This window comes from Corvus cornix, chromosome 8, assembly GCF_000738735.6.
Source record: "Corvus cornix cornix isolate S_Up_H32 chromosome 8, ASM73873v5, whole genome shotgun sequence".
Taxonomy (NCBI): domain Eukaryota; kingdom Metazoa; phylum Chordata; class Aves; order Passeriformes; family Corvidae; genus Corvus; species Corvus cornix.
Genome location: NC_046338.1, coordinates 10584042 through 10600179, shown reverse-complemented (window position 1 = coordinate 10600179; position 16138 = coordinate 10584042). Strand labels below are relative to the sequence as shown.

General features: G+C 45.2%; 1 protein-coding gene across 8 annotated transcripts in view; it reads left to right on the top strand.

Annotated features, from left to right (window-relative positions):
* The window catches only part of ST3GAL3 (ST3 beta-galactoside alpha-2,3-sialyltransferase 3), a 192496-nt gene that overhangs the window by 10814 nt on the left and 165544 nt on the right, over positions 1–16138 (top strand). Inside the window, exons 1-2 of one of the 8 annotated variants that reach the window (XM_039555684.1) lie at positions 3160–3221; positions 3946–4090. In XM_039555684.1, the coding sequence (XP_039411618.1) occupies positions 3976–4090 (115 nt within the window). In that variant the 5' untranslated portion in view covers positions 3160–3221; positions 3946–3975. Of the gene's footprint in view, positions 1–3159; positions 3222–3437; positions 4091–16138 lie in introns of those variants that run through there. The other 7 variants (XM_019291536.2, XM_019291537.3, XM_019291540.2 and 4 more) reach the window with 7 other exon arrangements.

Genomic DNA, 16138 nt, shown 5'->3' with positions numbered 1-16138 from the left:
GCTCAGCCACCATGAAATAAAAAAGCAGGCAAGTGTCAGTTCAGTAGGAATGCCTTGTGGTGCTCAGCATCATGCACATGAGGGAAATTTGCAGAGCAATTTTGGCATGCCCCAGGCAGGCTCCTTTCAAAAGAAGGGCAGAAGGAAGCTTTGCTTATGGTCACACTGGTATATCCAAGTCATGCTTAGTCCAACATGAGTGTCTCTGCAGCACGGATGCAGGGACACAGGGGTGGGACCCCTCACTGTCTGCTCCAAGCAGTGACCAGCCCTAACTGTCTTGTGCTACCTGCTAATGCAGCCACCAGCTGCACCCTCTGCCAGAGCCTTTTTTCCCCAGATCATGGCCAGTGCAGCTGTAGGAAATGCTCTGCAGACACATGGGTAGCCACAGGCTCAGCAGGTTTGCTGTAAGTGGGTTTTGTTGAGCAGGATGGGCTGGACCATTTGCCTGATCATTTGGTCAGTTTGGCTTTGAAAGGCTCCAGAGCATTCTGGAAAGCAGCACAGCAATATGATAGGATTTAATCAGACTTAATTATTCCCCTGCTGTCTATCTCCTAGCAACATCCAGCCTGACATCTGCCTGCGAATGAAATGTGTAAGCTAAGTAGGAACATGTTCAGACTAAAGTCCTGCTACTTGAACCAAATCACTCCACTAATCATTGCCTTAATTCATCTCATGGCCATCAGACAGCTGCCAGGTGCTGGTACCTGATTTTCCAAGACACAGAGCGCTCGCCTTTTGAGTTTTTTCCAGGCTGGCAAGAAGGGTGACTTCATCCTGGGCTCTTTCCAGCACACTGACACCTGATAACGGGGGTAGAGTTTCCTGAGTGACAAACACGGGCTCAGGAGCGAGCCCCAGGCTTGTCACTATCTGGCTTCGTGCTGTAGGTCCCGGCTTATCTCATCACTGAAATCAGATCACCTGCTGTGCCCGCACACCGCGGGGTTCAAATGCGGTATGGTCGGGGGCAGTTTAGGTGAAGCTTGGGAACAGCTGGAGCAGATGTGGTGCAGTGGCAGCAGGCAGTGCAGCAGCTCTGTGTCACAGGGACAAGGCTGGTTGAGGCAGGGAGAAGAGACCCAGCTTACGCAGATGGAGGGATGAAGAGGGGAAGAGAGGAGCAGGCATAAAGCAAAGGTATGTAAAGTAAAACTGGGCTCCAGCCAGACATGATGTGGCACAGGAGTAGGTGCGGTTCCTGGAAGAAATGAGCCCAGCAGCAGAGCCGGCGCCATTGGAGGAGGCTGCCCAGGCCAGCCCTGGCAGCCAGCTCGCCATGAAGCTGGAGGGAAGGGAGCTGCCTCAGATGAGTGAGCGCAACGAGCATCCTAAGGAGGTCAGCCCTGCGAGCTGGGGGTTGGTGGGGCAGCAGCTGGGAGGGCAGACCTACAGATGGACAGGGCTGCATGGATGTGGTCGTGTCCCCTCTCCACATACCTCCTCAGGGGATATTGGTGCCATGATACCTGGGTGCTTGCTTGAGTCTGTTGGTCTCCTGTGCTATATCTAGAAGTTGTTGGCATCCAAAAAACCTGATGTCGTATGAGTGTGACATGTGTCTCCCTTTTGTCTCTGCAGAGAAGCATGGCAGCTCTGGAAACCTGGCTGCATGGGTGCCACACTTGCAACTAGCTCACACTGACTTCATTCGTGCAGAGCATGAAGTGGGGTTTCTGGCTGTGAAAGTGGGGCTGTATGAGTTCCCACCAGCGCTCCCTGTGACCAGCAGGCACTCTGCCTTTTGTCAGCTGCCAGGAAGCAGGCTCGGGCAGTGGCCAGCCAGCTCTGTGCTGTTCAAGTCAGTGTCTGCCATTCAGTATCCGCACCTGGGCTCACCTCAGTGGGAGCTGCCACCATGCTGGACATGATCCTACTTAGATTCTCTTAAAATCACCTTTTGTTTCCCTTCTGTTATTAGTGATTCATGGAGGGTCACTGGGCTGGTCACTGAAAATGCAGGTTTATTCCTTATGGTTTCTTTCCTTTCAGATTATTTTCATCCTCGTGACTAGTAACTTCCCTTTATCATTCTATCCCTGAGAGGCCTTAAACTAGAGTTTGTCACTTGCCCTCTGCCTAAGGAGCATTAGAAGGCTGTGGGACCAGCAACAACAAGGGCAATGCTGTGGGAAGAGTGTGGTGCAGGCTGGCCCCAGTGCTGCTGTGCTCACAGGGCAGCTGTGCAGTGAGAAGGTGGAGACTTTAACATACCGGGAAGTGCGTGGAAGTTGCACTGTCTGCGTGGCGTGAGCTGTGCTGTGCGGTGGAAGGGCAGCTGGTGGGGTCCGTGCCGCCCGGCGTGGTCCGTGCAGTCTGGTGTGGTCCAGTGGTGGAGGCTGTGCCACACCGGGGAGGTGGTACAGAGCCGTGCAGGAGGTGGGCAGGACTTTTTGGGTGTGCAATGCTGTGAGGGTTTGCAGAAGCCGGAGGATGGTGTGAAGGCAGTGGCTGGACTGTGCAGCAGGCACAGGTGCTGCGTGGGGCAGTGACGGAAGCACCCTAGGGCTGCGTTGCCCTGAGAGGCCATCGGAGGAGTGCTCGGCGGTAGGGCAGTGCAGCACTTGAAGGGAGACGCAGAGCATTCAGTGCCGTGCCTGGAGGGGGGGCGATGCCGTGTCACTGCAGGGGCGCAGCGGCCGGGCAGGAGCTGAGATGCCTCAGCTGGCGGAAGGTGCAGTGATGTGGGATGACAATGCAGAGCCTCACAGAGGGTGCAGGGCTTGCAGGGGTCACCCAGTGCCATGCCTGGAGGAACCGCAGTGCTCTGGAGGTGCCACGGCGTGACTGGGGAGCGGCGCCTGTATTTGGAGAAGGAGCGATGCCCGGCAGGGGCCGTGAGGGGGGAGCGGGGCCAGGCCGCGTCCCGCGGCGCCACCGCCACGCGCTGATTCTGGGGGGCGCGGGGAGCCCTCCGCGCACGCGCACCGCCGCCCTGCCGCAGCGCTCCTCCGCTGGGGACCCGCCGCCCGCCCGCCATTGGCTGCGGACGCCTCCCGCGATTGGCCGGGGCGCCGCCCCCCGCGCCGTCCTATTGGCCGGCGGCGGCCGCTATGCGGGCGGGCCCCGCCCCGCCCCAGCCCGCCATTGGCGGCCGCGGCGCCCCCCGGCGGCGGCGGGTCCCGCTGGGCGCGCCCGGCATGGCGGCGCCCGCAGCCCCGCGCCCGGGGGGCGCAGCCGGCGGCCGAACGCCCGGAGCCGGCGGCGGCCGGGTGAGGAGGGGCGGGGGTGGGCCGGGCAGGGCCGGTCACAGCGGCCGGCGCGGCGAGCGGGGCCCGGCGGGGCGCGGCGCGGCGTAGCCGGTAGCGGAGCGCGGCGAGGCGGGAGCAGCCCGGCGGTGGCGACGCCGCTGCCCGTTCAAACGCAAGCTCCAGCCGGCCGCTGCAGCTGTCAGCTGGCGGGGAGCTGCCGTCCTGCCCGAGCCCGGCGAGCCCCTCTCCCTGGGCGCCGGTACCGCCTCTAGGGCAGCGCGTCCCCGCAGCGCGGAGTGCCCGGGACTCCTCGGGGCTCCAGCCGGGACCGGCTCTGCCCCGGCCGCTCCCGCGGGCCCCGCTGTCCGCGGGCCACCCCCGGTGCTGTGGGTTTGCTCGGTGGCGTTTCGGGAGGACGCGGTGCTCGCCAGGCCTCGGCGGCCAGGGCCGTGCTGGACTCGGTTGTCTGAAGTGGGCAGGAGCGGGGCTGGCGCTCTGTCACAGCGTGGCGGTGACTCCCCGCCTCTCCGAAGCGGCACTGAGCCTTGTGACGGCCAGAACAGGCAGCTGTCTGGGGTGGGAGTTCTTGTTTCAGTGGTGTGCTTTGGGGAACGTGTGTGTTTTACCTTGTGGAGAGCATGGTTTGGCATCTGTGTCCAGTTATGGTGGGTATGGGATTGCATGTTTTGGAGAGGATGCCCGTTGGATAAGGTGGGTCCAATCTCAACCTGTTTTTCTTTCTCAGGTCATGTAGAAGAGCAGATTTAATGTGAAGATGGGACTCTTGGTGTTTATGCGTAACCTGCTGCTAGCCCTCTGCCTCTTTCTGGTACTGGGATTTCTGTACTATTCTGCCTGGAAGTTGCACCTTCTCAGATGGGAGGATTCAAGTAAGTAGGAGCACGGTGCAACTGTTTCTGGGCTCCCGAAACTATCTGTTAAATAGTTGCAATAGTGGTGAGGTGGTTCTGATTTAGTAGTATTAGAGGGATGTGATTAAGCCCACTCAAATGCTAGAGCTTTTAGCATGCTTAAGGGGTCGAATTTGTGACTACCTAATGCTCTTTATGGCTTTACTTTTATTACTGGGTACAAGAGCAGGTTCATGCTTTATAAATCTAGTGTTAGATATTCGGTTCTTGGAATATTCTGTTAGTTTATGATTCCTAATTGTCAAAACAGAGAGTTTATATTTTGAGGCTTTTGCTTCCTGAATCTTCTGTATATTTTAAAATATCGGAGACAAGTTTGGGTTTTTTCCTCTGGTGAATTTTGATTTCTTTCTGCATGTGCTGGTTATCTCATCATCTTACTTTGTCCTTCAGAAATCCTCGTTTTCCACTTATCTTCCATGTTGTTATCTGCCAACTCTCTGTCATCTAAAGGATGTCTCTCAACCTTTTTAAGTCCAAAGAGACATCTGACCACACTGAATACAATCTGAGGATTGTACTGTGCAGTGAGGCCGTAGAAGGTTACAGTTGCAGTGACAGAAATTAGGCTGAGGTTTGATTGCTCAGTTGCTGCTCTTATTTTAGATTGTGTTGATTTTGCCTGCATGCAAGAACTATTTATTGAAAATATAAAAACAAGAAAACAATTCCCTCCTCTACCCCCTTGCCCAAAACACAAGCCAGCCTTCCTTGCAGCTGTTCACAGGCTGTTTCAGATGTTTCAGAGCTGACTGTTGCTCCCTGGATCAGCAGCTGAGAAACACTGATCCAGAACTGACAAGAAGCTGCTGGTCAAATTTCTTCTTCACTGTATTGCGTTTCTCTCCATGCTGATAGAGGTTTCTGCTGCAATATTTCTTAAACTTAGCATTTTTCTACCTCTACATGCTCCAAATCTGCTGTTATGTGCTCTTAAGGAGTTTTGCATGATGACAGATGATGACTTGGATATGACACTTGTGTTGATGCACTGATTTTGAGAGGAGAAAAGGTGCTTTGGACTAGAACAGGTATTGTAAGATTAAATTTGTAAAGGGAGATGCATAGTGTCTTTCTGAGCAGGGATTTTTTTTCTTCAGGTTTGTGCTTCAGAGAGGGAGTTAAAAATCTTGATTATGACTTTCTGAAAAGTAGCACTTTTGTTGACAAGGTGTAGAAAATCCTTCCTGCATGAAAATAAGTACAGTTGTGATTAAAAGAACAGTTTTGCCACATCTGCTACTTACTTGATGATATGTTATGAAGTTATACCATCTGCCATCCTTTACTTCCTTCATGCCACCAGGAAATCATGTTGGACTTCCCAAAGCCTGCAAAAAACCCTTCATGCCACAACTTGTGTGTGATCTTTGTTACAAATGAAGAAGCAGCTGTGTGTTTGTGTGTTATACACCAAGGTGCTGGGGAGGGTTCTAACTTTATCCAATCCTCTTTGGATTTTGTGCCTTTAGCTTTGTGTGCCATTTGTTATTTTACATCATGTCAGTCCCTGGGGAGTTTTGTGGTAACTTCGGGTTGCAATGCAGTGTTGCAAATCTGTGTGCAGATGCTGTGGATCTCTATAAATGGAACACTTTTACCTAGAAAGATCTCTTAAGTTGCAGCCTAGTTAGAGTGATTTCTGTTCAGTGCATTGTCTGTTTTTGGATACTCAGGATGTTCTGATAGGGAGCACTGTGTGGTAACACAGCAGACCTTTGGTTTTGTATGTGTCTCTCTTTTTCTAATCTTTTGTGTAAAATGTGTTGTCCATTTATTGTTCTAAGTTGCAGTGCTTGCATTAAGCTTCTTCAGCATGTACAAAGCAATGATGCTGGCTTGAAGATTTAGCTTACTGTTCTTTATCAAATGTCACAATTGATGCAGGATATACTGTTGTTCCTTCTAGACAGTTTTGTAGATTGTGTCTTAAATATCGGATGAAGTTCCTTGAAATATTAGCATAAGCAGCAGTCTAGTGTAAAGGGGCAAATGTTACTTTTGAAACAGTAAAGATAGTACCTGTTTTCAGTTGGTCTTCAGAGTTTTGTATGTATCAAAACCCTTTTTATTTATTGTGTAATTTAACACAGGAGGAACTTATGCAAATTTAAAGTAGAAATTTAAAAGCCCATATTGGGAAACTTGATATGAAGAGTTAACATTAAGCTTCTATAAATTAGCATTTGGAAGCTAACAAATGACGGATTTGAATTGACTTGTTTAACTATGATTAGGCTTCCTTGAGAATGTGTAATATGATACAATGTATAATGGGGCAGTTATACTTTGTATTTACTGAAGGGGAGCCTTGCCAGGTTAAGTGCATGAGAGAGGTGGTGCGAGATAACTGTTGTGGTTTTATTTCCTGAATTACAGCACAGTGCATGACGTTGTAAATTTCCTTCCTTAAGACTGATATGATAATGCTGATGTCTCCAAAAGCAAAACTAGGTCAGATGTGTTAATTTTTGGGTCCTTAATAATCAAAGATTATTGATTTTGTGTGAGTTATCTTCTATTACAGCATTTTTGCTTTTTTTGTGACCATTGTCTTTCATCTGTTTAATAGTGACTCCCTAGCTTCAGCAGTGACATTCATCTTTGTTCTGCTCTTTGTGCTAGAGGAGGCATGAAACTAAGCTGATCCTGACACCTGACACCCTTGCAATCTCTTCAGAGACTGGTTTTAGTAAACTTGACACCTGTGTTTAATAATGGAAACAAACAAATTTGTTGTAGAGTATGGTGGAAAACACTTGATCTGCTTATTTGCTGCTTATGTAGTTTGTTCACTTAATATTTTAGAAGATGCCTGTGTATATCCAATTGCATGCATTGGATGAATTTGAATAGTCTCCCTGACATTTGGATGTTTGTGTATTTAGCTGCTAAAGTAAATGAATAGCTAAATTATTTTGTTTATATGTACATCTGACCTCTACAAGAAAGGAGGCTTAACTGGAAATAGACCGAAAGATACACATCAATGTTTCTCTTAGTGTTCCCTTAACATTAAATGTTCTCCACTTAATGTTAAATCTGCCCTCCTTGAGTGATGCCTTAGTGAGTACTGTGAGATTATTCTCCTTGCTGTGTGACTCTACACCTTGCCAAAATAAAAGGAGAATAGGAACTAGTTAATTCTCTAAGGCTTATCTCTACTGTGACAAGAATAGATTGAATTTGGCTAATGTGAACTAATTAACATTGAATTAAGTTCAACTGTTTCTTCCATTCAAGAGAAACCTTCAGTGATTGCTACCCCTCTCTCATCCTTTTAGTGAGTATTATGACTGGCTACTCTTCCCCCAAGCCTTGTTTCATGTCGGTGGCAGTATATTGTTAGTTCTCAGAGCAGCAGCAAAGTACAAAAATAAGGAGTGTAACACTGAATGCAGGAGGGCCCTTGAGTTCTGGTGACTGTTGGGGGTATATGAGCAGGATTTAGGACAGAGGTAAGATTTCCTTTTTCTCTTTCCTGATGTTTGTAATGCAGCTTCAGTCTCTGACAGTAGCGGTAAGAGATGTGCACCGTCCCTGCACGTTCTTCCCAGACAGGAAGTAACGGTGGATTCCACAGCCCTCTGATGAAGTGTCAAGTTGCACGGAGGTGTGTTGAGCACGTAGAACTGACAATGTGATGTGGGAGACAAACAAGGAAATGAATAGTTTGTAATCAGGTTTAGCTGTCCTGAAAATTCCAGAAGGAACTTAGAGGAGCAAATAATGGTACCGCTGTTCTTTGTGTTTCTGGACACTTGGTTGTCAGAGAATTCTTGCATAGTAATGGTAGTGATAGGAGCAGGCTTTGAAGGTCTGAGACATGCAATGCAGCCTCCTTCCTAGTAACTTCCCATCCTATTCCTTCCCCTTCCCTGATACGTTTGGCTCTGAGGAGGAAGGAAGATGTTCTCTGCCAGTGAAAAGATCCAGCTCATGGGATGGTGCACTGTTCTTTGAAAAGTGTGGTGGGAGATGGAATCTTGCTGACAGGCCCTCCTAGGTTTGCTTTATCAGCTTGGAGAAATGCATTTTTATGCATAGCAAATTTAATATTGATGTGTGTTACTTAACCTGATACCTGTATAGCTGATTTTGCAACTTCAAAATGAATGTGTTGTAAGGAAGAAGTGATTCCATTTAAAAGCATCCTGGCAATGGAAATATTGGACTCGTTCCCCCAAGGCAGCTTTTTCTTTTTCCCTCTCTCTCAAAGTATTGAAATATACTTGGGACTAAGACAGCGTGATGCTATTTTCTTGTTCTCTGTTGTATTTTTCCCTACATTAGCATTGAACTAATTTTAAGAAATATATACTCTACATGAAGTACTTCTGCCAAAACCCACGTTAATACAATTTGAGCTTGTCAGTTTGAATGTGGTTTTTGAAACATCTCCAGGTATGTTCTGTTGATGTCTCCTTAAAAAAATAAAGTCACTATTCTGTCATCTGTTGCTTTATGTTATTTTCAACTCTAATTCTGGAAAGGCAGCCGGAGAGATAAAGCTTTGGGAAGAGATTTTCCAAAGGTATTTCAGGACCCTTATCCTTTTTTTTTTTTTTTTTTTAAATGTCTGTTTCCAAGGGAACTGAGGAGACATAAACAGGCAAAACTGACTCACTTCTGGTTGCAGGTTTTTAGTCTGCTTGCATTTCCATGGAAACCGGTCACACACCAAAAATGCTAAATTAATCAAAAGCAATCAAACCATTATTAATAATATAAATACTGGTTTATCTCTTTCAAAGTGAAATGGTACTTTAGTCAATTCTTGTATTAGGGTCTAACAATGTTCTGAAGAAATGGACCTTCTTGCAAGGGTTTGGAACTTGCATGCTGTTTCTCAGGTGGCTAAAGCCTCATGGGTGTGTGGTGGTATCCAGGGTGGGTACGGCTGTTTTGTCTTGGGTTACTGGGGGTGTCATTTGTTCTGCGTCAAGGGAGTGGATCTTATGTACACTGACATCTGACTTCCTTCTCTTCTTTGTTTAATGAAGAACCAATGTAAAGACATTTAGTCGGTGTATGAGCAACTAGGCCATGGAGACAAACTTGTCCTCCGTGGAGAGAGTCACGTAATGGTTTTGTGTTCTGCTGTGACTGTCCTACTTGCCTTTGCCAGAAGATGGGAATGCAGGAGTGCTCCTATAAAAAATAACAACTCTGGGCCAGCTCAGCTTGGCACTGGGAATATAAATCTGATGAAAGGGGGTTGAGCTGGGATGGCTGAATTAATGGTTAGGTGGCTGAGGGAGCATATTTTTTTACAAGGCACTCACAGTGCTTTTGTGAGGGGTGGCAAGCAAATGGTGATGGTAACCATTTTAATTTTTCTCTCTCTATGGCGTTAACTTTAGCGGGATATGTGTGTGTGTATTCTTTAAAGTAGACTTTATTGCTGTTGCCTCTGCTTCCCAGGCTGGAAAGCCTGAGAGCCTAACCTTGTGGGCATTACTTTTTTAGAAAAGACTGCTTTGGACAGTATTGTGCAGCACTCTAAGCTTCCTGAAACAGTTGCTTTTTTTGTTTGTTTTTTTTTGGCTTTGAAGGAAGAGACTGGGTATGGCACTGAGATGGATTATTGTGGATTATGTAATGTTTGAGTTATTAGTAACTTCAAGGTTTGTTTCATCTACTCAGCTGTAGTATGTGTTAGTGCTGTACTTTCTGCACCAAAATTGAGAACAAATGTTTAGAAAGTTCTCATAACATGGATCCAGCTATAGTTTTAAGGGTGTCTTTGCTAGTTTTCAGATGCTTTAGGGATTTGAGGATCACAGTGATGCTTTTCTGAAATGCTAAAAATAGCAAGTTATGAATCTTATTGAGGCAGCAGTGAATACTAGAAAGAAAGATGTAAAAATAGACGTTAAAATGAGTTGTAGCATAACTTTTCTAAGACTTCTCATGTTGGGCTGTAGTATTCCACTTGTGTTCAGCTTGAAACTTAAAGCTATAGTGTACTAACTATGGTGGATAATCCTCTTATCTGTGCAGAACACAGGAAAAATGGGTTTGGTGCCCAGAAATTGTCACTGCTCAAGTTACTTCGTGCTCCCTCTTAGCCTGCCAGAATAAGGAGCATGGCTAAACCTGCAGCAACTCCAGGACACTCAGTTGTGGTAGTATCTTTCACGGCTGTGATAGTGCCAGCCATTTCTCTCTTGGCTGGAAGCTGGTGTGTGTGTGTGTTCCTGATTGCTCTTGCTCTGGCTGCTGGATGTAACCGCACAGAACTGCCTGCCCAGCTCACCCGAGGCAGCTGCCTGTGTGCCACCAGGACAGAAGACACAGTCTGCTCAGTGAATGTGAATCAGAACCTAGGAGAGTTAAAACAAAAATTAAAAAATTCATGAGTGCCTCTCTGTCTTTTAGAAGGCAGCACGACACAGGACAGACAAGGAGCACAGGGGAATGAAAGTGCCTCATCTTTTTCTGATCTGTTACTGTCAATTTAGTGAAATACCCAGCGTTACTTTGTGACCCTGCTGTGTCTCCAGGAGTTCTGAGTGCTGCTATAATGTTAACAGTGCAGGACAAAACTCTGCAGGGGCAACGGGAAATGCTGCATGACAGAGCTGTTGAGAGAGGGAGCAAGTATGATGTGCCTTGTGCTTGGGATTTCTCCTGAGGAGGAAACTCCCTGAACACTCTTCTGGTTTTAGGAACATATAAGGAGCATTTTAGTGAAGGGCATTAAGGGCATAGCACTGTAAGCATGTTGTGGAGGGGTGGCTATAATACTGTACTTGTACTATCTTCATTTTGGCTGTTTTGGGTTACTGTTTTAGTTCTGGGCCAGTGCTGACTTTTTAGCAAGATTGAAAAGTAAGGTGCAAGAATACTTCTCCATCTCCCCACACATGGCTGGGCCTCAGGTTTGCATTTTGAAACAGTAAGTTGCTCTTGCTTCTCTTGACAGCAACTGTCCTGATGCTATTTGAGTCCCTTTCTATTTACCCCTCCTTCCATTTGTGTCATTAGCCGATGGGTACAATGGTTTAAAACAGAGTGTGGTTTTTGTTTGTTTCACTTAGTTGACCTCAACCTTAGTGTTTCACTTGCTTCACTTGCTCAACTCGTGCATTTTCTCCGTGGCCTCCCCACAAATTTTTGGGAAGGGTGTGTTCCTGTAACTTTGGATGACTGAATTGGGAGAGTGTTCACAAGGAACAGTGTTCAGTGTCTTGCATGCAGCCAAAGCTGTGTCCTCTGATACAGTTTTCCAGAGGTCAAAGTCAGCAGTTTTCCATATTCTGGAAAGGTACATTGCAGTGAAAGCACTTTACCTCTGGTAGCAATTGCTCTGCAGCTGATTGCTTTCAGAGGCAAAAGGATTTATTCATCTCAGCTGACTGTGAACTCCTTAGCAATGCGTTCAGCTGGAAACAATACTTCCTTGTGAGGCCCGTCTCATCCATGTTAGTGAGTGGTTCTCTGCCTCTCCTTCTCCTTACTGTGCATCCCCTGGTGCACAAAGCACTCACCTCTGACCTGCAGCATTGCAGCACTGGATGTAGTGATTCAGGTATTGCCAGCCTTGATGGGAGCTCCCCCCCACCACTCATTTGATAAAATAGATCACACTTTTTCCATTGCGTTTGATGCAGTCAGGCTGGCTTTGGGTACCTTCTGTGACCGTTTCAATTCTGCTTCACACCAGTTCTACTGATGTTGGGACAAAGGAGGTAATTTGTGATCTGTCTCAAGTTGGACAACTTCTGCTGCTGTGATCTGAGCATGCCCTTGGTACTGATTCTGACCGTGCCTGTCACAGTCAGGGATGTTTTTCAGAGGAGATTTTTCCTACTTTATCTTCTGTCAATATTGTCACTATAACATCTCATATTTTGTCATTGCAGTCTGGGTTTACATCACAGTGTCAGGCTGAGGCAATAAAGCAGCCAAACAACCTGGGTATGACTTGCAAGGACAAGTACACTTGGGTCATGAGGTATAGATCTCTATGAATTATGTATCTCTTCTGCACTTCAGAAGGAATGTAATTGTGCATCCAGGCAAAAATTAATTTGTTCTGTGCATGCATATCCTGAATAGATGTTTGAACCTGAGGTAGCTGATTTCAAGTGGTTACTCCTTCATGGCAGTAGGTGAGTATATTGCTCTTGTATGGAATGCTTTCCTGAGGAAGTAACAGTGTATGGGGATAGTGCCAAAATTCTAGTCAGGTACAGAAACTACAGGATGTTTCTCAACCAGTTCTTGGTATTTTGCATAACCAAAGGCCTCAACAATTCGAGAAATGTATATCTCTGAAGGTCAGAATTTAGCATTTCTTGCTAAGTTCCAAAAAAAAAAAAAACAACCCACAAAAAAACGAAAAAAACCCAAACAAAAAAACCAGAACAGAATGCATTAAAATCAGCGATTTCCATTTTTAAGTGCTTATAAACAAAGTGCTTATAAACATACATGTTTCTTGTCTTTCACTTTTTAAATATCACACTAGGATCCCTACTACTTTACTCAGTCCCTGTTGCAGCATGTCACTTTTCCACAGTTGTTACCTTGTGGGTCTCAGTGCTTGGATGTGTGAGTCATCAGAGCTGCAGCAGTGCAGGAAGTGTACCCCTTAATCACTCACAGAACAAAACCAGTTAATAACTACAGAAAAATTTAACTGATATCTTTTATAACTACAATGAGTGTGCATGTTCCAAGGACTATCTTCTTTCAAAGCACTATGGACAGGTGCATGTATGCTTTAAAAAAAATAGTGGTACAAGATGGCACAGAAATTAATAAAAGCTGAGTTTTCCCAACAGCTTCCTACTTCTGAAGGCTTACCTTTACTGTTGCAAAGTTAATAAATTACAAGTTCAATTGCATCTTTCTGTCTCTGTTACAAATGAATCAATCTCAGAGTAGCTATAAAATACTATGTTAATATTGTTTCTCAACAGTAATTGTGCCCAGAGACCCTAATAAAAAAAATGTACTGAGACACATTTCTTAAGATGAAGGATGATGAACAGACTTGACTCAGGAAGGCAGAGGAAGCTGAGGCACAGGAAAGTCAAATTTTTCTATGTCACGCAGCAGCTCAAGGGCAGAGCTATGAATAGAATAAAGGGCTCAAGGTTTGTCATCTCAGTCCAGTTGGCCAAATGAGACTCACTGTCCTATAATTACATGTTCTACGTCTGTAGTTCGGGAGGGCAGCAATATGTTGAAATCGCTTGCTTGGGGCAGAGGTCATCTGCTGATGCTTGTAAAAACACAGGCAGTATTTCAGAGTCCTGTATTAATAATAAAGTGGTTTGCATGGGCAGTGCTGGTGGAGTGACGTAGGTACTGTAATTAGGGTATGATGTGGCTACTGTGAACTGCTGCCAGAAGCTGCCTCAGATGCATCTGTGCAAGTGCCTCCAGAACTAAGTGTACAACCTGAACTGTTGTGAATGCTGGTCTGGGGCTTTTCAGCCTTCAGATTTGCCTCATCAAAGACTCTGTGCTTCATGCTTTCTAGCTGCTTCAATACCAGGGAGTATTTTTTTTTATAGTGGAAAAGTTTAATTTTGCTCTCCATACGTAAGCACAGGACTCTGTTCTTCTGTTTAAACTTTAAAAAAATATATGTTCGGGCACAGACTAAACTTCTAGAATTTCTGCTCAAACAATGAATGACTGAGCTTTCAGAAAGAGAGGAATAACGAAACAGTTCAGGCTGTTTTAACCATAGTAATCACTAATGCTCTGGGTATAATTAGGAACCTAATTACTGTGAATTTACTTGCAAAGACTTTTCAGCCTTTTGAGACTTGCCCCACACAATTCTATCAGGTTCCAAGTGGAGCATGGGCGGTTCTCCATTAAACTGCTAGGAAATTAGTAATGCTGCTTTTTTCTGTTAGCACTGCTGCTATAATCTCTGTTTAAAAGTGCCTTATCTGAACAATGGAAAGGCTTTTATTATTTTTCATTATGATTCATTTTAATAGTATTTTCTATATCTTTGATTCCAGAGCCTTTGTGTTTGGGTCAGGTACTTCATTAGAAGCAAAAGCCTGAGTTAATGCAATGTAAAGATTGCAGATTGAATTACAGTGGAAAAATGTGTTTATTTTGATTGAATTTTCTAATTTTGTCTCACATTTAACAATGCTTCAAATATAGTTTGAATATTTCTAAACTTTTGAAAGATAGGTTTATGCATTGGTTTAGATTAGATTAGGAATGAGGAAGCAAATCTTCACTGTGAGGGTGGTGAGATGCTGGAACAGGTTGCCTGGAGAAGTTGTGGATCCCCCATCCCTGGAAGTGTTCAAGGCCAGGCTGGGGCATGGAGCGACCTGGTTTAGTGGAAGGTGTCCCCTGCCCACAGTGGAGGAATTGGAACTAGACGATCTTGTAAGGTTCTTTCTAACCCAAACCATTCTGTGATTGAAAAAGAGGCCTTATTCACATTAGAAAAACATTAAAGCTTCAGTACTGTATAATAATATATTACTTCTGCTTGCTGTGTATTTTATTTCCCACCAGGTTGGCTTTACAATTACAGCATATTGTATTATAAAACAGTCCTATGACTAGAAACTGTGCCATAATCTGAAGGGATTTTAGGCTGGTGTTTTTTGACCTTTGAACATCTTGTTTCTTGATGTAGTTACTAAAACTCTTTTTTTCCCCCAAGACGAATTAAAAATAGCTCATAAACTAGAGCTAAGTACTCTTCATGCTGTACTCTCCTATGCAAATTACACTTCCCATGTAAAAGGATGGGGGGATGGATGAAGGACTACAGAAATCTGATGTTGTGTAGGGGATTTGCCACTCTTCTGATACAGTCTTGACGTAGATGCAGAATTCCTTCTCAATGATTTAATGATTAACTCTGACTTGAGGAAATGGCAATTGAGCAGTGAGAAAAACCATTAGGGTAAGGGCAAAAAAGTTGGTATTAGGAAGTTCACTCGTTTCCAGAAAACTTTATAATTGTAGCATAAAAAAGAGCTAAGATAAGAATTTTTTACTGCAGACTTTAATGTCCTTTCAGGAATTTAGGGCTACTTTGATTGTGTTTATTAATATGCAAATATGTGGTCAAAAGGTTTGAAAAAACCCCCACACCATCTTGGCCGTTGTGTATTAATTGCTGATTTTGACATAATTTTGTAGTAGTGTAAGTATATTTTGCTCAGCAGTCGTGTGTTTGTTTGTGCCTTTGCAGGAATGGAATTACCCCATAAGTAGCTTTACTTATCCTTGTCCCCATTCTGTGTTAACTAATCTTGTGATGGTTTCTTTCTTCAAGGACCTGTTTATAAAAATGTCTGAGATGGCTACATGAAAAATTTGTACCTCTTCCTGTGTGAGCGGTTTTATTTCTTGTTTTATACTTGTCTGTTTCTATAAGCAGTGATTTTAATTTTTTTATATTTTTAAGGCACATCATGCCTCATACTTAAAGTAAAAGTTGCATGGAATTTTTTGTGAGGAATTAAGTTTTTTTGCCTGATTCTGTACTCCTATTTTTTTTTCCCCAGTTAAATACTTCAGTCTTTGTAAAGACTAAATAACATGACAGAGTAGGTAATGTGAAATGGAATTGCCGTGCTGGAAAGTTTCTGCTGAGCTCCTGGCTAAGTAGTTTCTGCTCCTTTGGCTTGCGTTCAGACATTCTAAAAAACTTGTTTGTGTAGTGAATTGGTCCAGGGAACTGATATAGTGTGAAAATACAGAGGCCTTCTCTTCCCTCTCCCTCCAGCTCTTTAGGAAATGTTATTTTTAATCCATCCCGGCCAGAGCGACGTGCCTAGCTCAGGATTTTTGCTGGAACATCGCGGAGCCCCCCCGGCGAGGAAGGAAGGGGAGGCTGCAGAGGCGCCCGGGCACCGCGCGGGGGCAGCAGAGCCCCGGCGCTCCCGCCCGTCACGGCCGCGGCAAAGATGCTGGGGAAATAAAGCACGAAAAACCCCACAAACAAAAACTCAGAGCTTCCTTATTTCCTTCGCGGTTACAGACTGCCATCTGCCATCC